This window comes from Penaeus monodon, chromosome 17 (genome assembly GCF_015228065.2).
Source record: "Penaeus monodon isolate SGIC_2016 chromosome 17, NSTDA_Pmon_1, whole genome shotgun sequence".
Taxonomy (NCBI): Eukaryota; Metazoa; Arthropoda; class Malacostraca; order Decapoda; family Penaeidae; genus Penaeus; species Penaeus monodon.
In genome coordinates this window covers 26219420-26224419 of record NC_051402.1, presented here as the reverse complement: position 1 = coordinate 26224419, position 5000 = coordinate 26219420, and the positions used below count along the sequence as shown (strand labels likewise).

Here is a 5000-nt window from a genome sequence, read left to right as displayed (position 1 = left end):
TGGTAGGACTTGGGCACTGCTGAAAGGGACAAGGAAAAAGTTCATCAGGAATCTTGCTGAAGGTTTTAAGGCCATTTCTTGGTAAAAAGACCTTTGGCCTGCCCCCCAAGCCCCGAGAAAGCTGAACTCTAAACCCTCACAGAGACTGCAGTTCAATCAGTGGTGGAGGGTCATTCATATCTGTGGGGTTCGTGAAAATTTGGGGATTTTTTGAGAGTTGACCAGGTAGCCCTCCAACAGTTTCTTTGGGTGTAAGTAAAAGTCACAATACCCGTGCCACTCACCCATCGCGAGGAACTTCCTACCCAACAGAGGTTAGATGGCAAAATTCCCAAACTAAAAGGGGAAAGCTGCAGGCATATGGAATCCCCGTGAACTTCTAAAGGGTGGGGGTGAATCTATGGTTTGGGGCCTGCATACAGTCCTGACTGCCATCTGGCAGTCTGGTACCATTCCCCCTGCCCTGCTGAGGGGCATGGTCATCCCTCTTGAAGGGGAAAGGGGATCGGGATTGTAGCAACTACCGTGGCATTACACTGCTCAGCATACCAGGCAAAGTTTTCGCCCACATTCTTCTGAAACGGATCCGCAACCACCTACTGAGGCATCAGAGACTGGAACAGTCTGGATTTACTCCTGGAAAGTCCACAATAGACCGAATACTAGCGCTTCGAGTAATTATGGAATGCGGTCGTGAGTTTGGTCGTGGGTTGCTTGCAGCCTACATCGTCCTCAAGAAGGCGTTTGACTCGGTGCAGCGGAAATCGTTATGGGAGATCCTGAGACTCGGGAATTCCGACGCAGATTATTGGCTTTATATCAAGCCTTTATACTGGTACTGAAAGTGCAGTAAAGTGTGGTGGGGGTCTGTCGAACTTCTTCCCTGTTAATTCAGGGGTGAGGCAAGGCTGTGTCCTTGCACCAACACTTTTCAACACCTGCATGGACTGGATAAGGGTAGAGCTACAAGCCAAAGTCTGTGTGGAGCAACAATGGGCAATATTAAGGTCTGAGACCTTGACTTTGCCGATGATGTTGCTATCCTGTCTGAGTCCCTCGAGTCACTTGTAGCGGCTCTTCATGCATTTAGCAATGAGGCGAAGCCCTTAGGCATGGGACCTGTTACTTGCATAATCCGGGATCACCAACTCAGGCTATATGGGCACCTAGCTCGTTCCCTGTAGATGACCCTGCCCATCAGGTTGTCTCCTTTCGAGACAACCCTGGGTGGAGGAGGCCTGTGGGACAACCCAGGAGGTCATGGCTTGGGCAGCTCAATGAGACCTGTCGCGAGGAATTGAGAGATGGGCCGTGGGCCTGCCTGGAGACTCGTCTCGAGGGATTCTCATGGCTGGAAGCGAAAGGTGGTTACGGCCATGCGCCTCTGTCGGGAGGGGAGGGGAGGTGGTCATTGGGTGGTTTTAAATTTTGAATAGGTTAATATGTATGTAAACACAAACACACACTTAAGCTAAAATATTTTAATCCTCCTCATTTGAAAGGATTGAACACATTTTTACGAAAAAAAGTTTTCTTTATTGATATGTCTAATAAATATCTGTTTGGCATGGGAAACAAGTATAATGTTGGCATTCAGAAATTTAGCACATTATCTTTGCAAATAACTGAAAGTTGTTCCCTTGGGCAAGGAACTTCACCTCGATTGCCTGCCTAGCCACTGGGTGGCCAAGCCAGCCCAAGTCAGTGCCGGGTAAATAGAGATGGTGACTCGATAACAACACCGGGCGGAAGGCAACGGCAAACCACCGCTCTAAATGGCCAAGAAAATTATTGAAATCCATGAGCGCCAACGTCCTTGTGGGACAGGGCACTTAAAAAAAAAAAAAATAATAATAATAATAATAATAATAAATAAAAGTAATCAGTCGCCTTGATGGAATCGTATTTTTTTTTATGACACCCTCGGCCTATTTTATCTTTTTTTTTTATTGTATTTCATTTATTTTTTTATTTTTAAAAATTATTATGTTACTCTATATTATTTATTTGTTTTATTTATTTTATTTTCTATTCTTTTCATCTTTTTATCTTATTTTGTTTTATTCTGTTTTATTGTATTTCATTTTATTTTATTTTATTTTATTATAATATATTGTATTTGAATGTATTTTATTGTATTTCATTTTATTTGTTGTATTTTCTTGTATTCTATTTTCTTTTCTTTTCTTTTTTTTTCTTGTATTTCATTTTATCTTATTTCATTTCATTTTATTTTATTTTGTCTTATTGTATTTTGTTTTATTATATTGTATTCAATGTATTTTATTTTTTATTGTATTTTGTTTTATTTATTGTATTTTCTTGTATTTTATTTTCTTTGTTTTATCTTATTGTATTGTATTTTACTTTATTGCCTTCTGTTTTATTTTATTTTATTTTATCTTATTTTATTTTATGGTATATTACTTTCTTTTCTTTTCTTTTATCGTATTTCATTTCATTGCATTTTATTTTATTTCATTAATTAATTTTATGTTTTGTTTTATTGTATTTTATTGTATTTTGTTTTATTTTTACTTTACTTCATTTTAATTTATTCTTTTGTTTCATTTTATTTGATTTTCTTGTATTTTATTTTATTCTAATGTATTTTATTTTAATGTACTTTCTTTTCTTTTCTTCTCTCTTCTTTTATTCTATTGTATTCTTTTTCTGATATTTTATTTTATTTTGTTGTATTTTATTTTACTGTATTTTAGTTTCTTGTAGTTTATTGTATATTATATTATTTTAATTTATTTTATTTTATCTTTTCTTCAATTACTGTATTTTCTTTTATTGCATTTTATTTTACATTATTGTATTTTCTCATATTTATTTTATTTTCATGTTTTTTTTTTTACTTTATATTAGTTTATTTTGTTATTTTATGGTGGTTTATTTTGTTATGTTATTTTGATTTATGTTATGTTGTTCTTTTATTTTAAGTTACTGCTACGCCAGTGGGTCTTTGTCTCTGTGCGAAACATGTGTTAACATGAAGAGGATGACCGGGGCATGTGTTAATATGAAGGGACCTGGGCAAACATGGCGCAACTGGCTGTGAGCGGAGGAGCGGAGGAACAAGCCAGGAGACGCGGTTGGGTGCTGCTCCTGTGAAGACCTCGTGTGTGCCCTTGTGACCTGATGTAACTTTGTGTTGCCCTGTTATAAGCTGTATCGTGCAGTGTGACATGCTGGTTTCCCCCTGTATTATGCCTATAGAAAAGTGTACGGGTAAATAACTTGTGTAAATAAAGGAAAGACTGTCATTTTGTGTTTATTTCGTGTCCTGCCTCGCCACTTGGCGTTTCCCCTCGTGGTGTTCTGGAACGCTGTGGTGCTCGGTGCCTCTTGGAGCTGTTCAGTGTTCACGACCCTGTGGATAGCACGCCGTCTGCCTAGCCTGCCTTGTGTTGGTGGCAGAGAGACGAGGCGGTCGGCGTAACATTATTATAAATTAAAATAAAAGAAGTTATAATAACTTATTTTTTATATAATTTATTTTTATATTATCATTTTGCTTTTTCTATTTATTTCATTTCATTGTTATTATTTATATTTTATTATTTTTTTCTACCTTTTTTTATTATTAATTCATAATCTTATTCTTATTTTTTTTTAATTCTTAATATTATTTTATTTTATTATCTTTTTTATTAAAAATATTAATTATTATTATGGAAAGTATATTATTTTTGAAGAAACATCTCACAAAATAAACAAGAGTCTATACTGATGTCCCTGGTGCTAGTTACCTGTGTACGCAGTTTACCTGTTGGCACGTATGCCCCGGTTCCTCCCAAGAAATAATAGTTGTTTGGTAGTTTCCTAATTTGTGAATGATCATCATAGGCTGGCTAACTCCAAAACACTCTATTTACACCCCTTCCCTCTTTGCAAGGGGCAGTCGCTGAAGAAGTGGGAGCGGAAAAGGGAAGAAAAGGCCATGCATATTTAATTGATGCAAGGGCTGTGTTCTTCAGAAATCTATCCTAAAGTGCATCAGTATTTCATAGCCAATTTCATTTTATAAAATTTTTATTCACATGGTTCCAAATGTGCTTTGTTATCGGAAGTTGTTACTATCTGACCTCAACCATTTGTCCCGCTTGAATTTTTAAAGACATTTATTTTTATTAATAAGATCACTAAAATAATAATGGATGACAGCAATAATAACAATAGCATAGTGATGATGATAAAAAAAGTCCTCCAAAAAATCAAGGAAGGGAGTAAACAAGCAACATTGGCCTAGTAACTGCTTACTTGGTGACTAAGCACTTTAAGAGAGAACACACAATGGACAATGAGTTCATAGAGGGTTAAACAAATGTGTATGCCAATTACCCTACCAAAATGAATAGCCTATTAAAGAGGAAAACTAAACAAAATCTGGTTGCTAAACATTTATTTTCTTTAAAAGCTGAACAAAGAATAAACTATTGTCCTTAAACTTCATAATACACATGGAAGCTAATAAATATATTTAAAACATATTGAAATGCATATTCTAATCATAAATGCAAATTTCACATAAGTAAAACTTAACTAAAATTGCCTATGGAATGGTATTTTTTTCATTAAAATACTAAGACCAAACTCATTATGAAAATAATTTTCATAAATACCTAGTCCCAACATTAGTAAAAATGTAGGATTAAAGTAAGCTATACAGAAATACTGGATGATTCAAGAGAGCACATGAAACTCTACAAAAAAAATAATAATATTAATAAAAAGGAAAAATAAATAGATAAATAAAAAATAAATGGAAATTATATCATTAATGACTGAATGACTAGTTTACTAACTGAGCAACAATAAAAACATGGAAACACCTTAACCCACAATGACAACTTCTCTTCAAAAGAAAAGGAAAAAGGTGTTGAAAAGGTTTTGGATGCACATTAACAAATTGGTATCTTTTATCATCATGACCTTTAATTTTTCACATATTAAACACTTGCTCAGGAAAACGAAGAAAAAAAGAAAAAAAA

At 35.0% G+C, this 5000-nt stretch overlaps 1 protein-coding gene across 1 annotated transcript in view; it reads right to left on the bottom strand.

The window, feature by feature from the left end:
* The window catches only part of LOC119583326 (chromatin assembly factor 1 subunit A-like), a 41503-nt gene that overhangs the window by 428 nt on the left and 36075 nt on the right, over nucleotides 1–5000 (bottom strand). The window contains exons 4-5 of the mRNA XM_037931797.1: nucleotides 285–336; nucleotides 1–19 (exon numbers count right to left, since the gene is read on the bottom strand). The exon at nucleotides 1–19 is cut by the window's left edge and continues 169 nt beyond it. Of these exons, the coding sequence (XP_037787725.1) occupies nucleotides 1–19; nucleotides 285–336 (71 nt within the window). The remainder of the gene's footprint in view (nucleotides 20–284; nucleotides 337–5000) is intronic.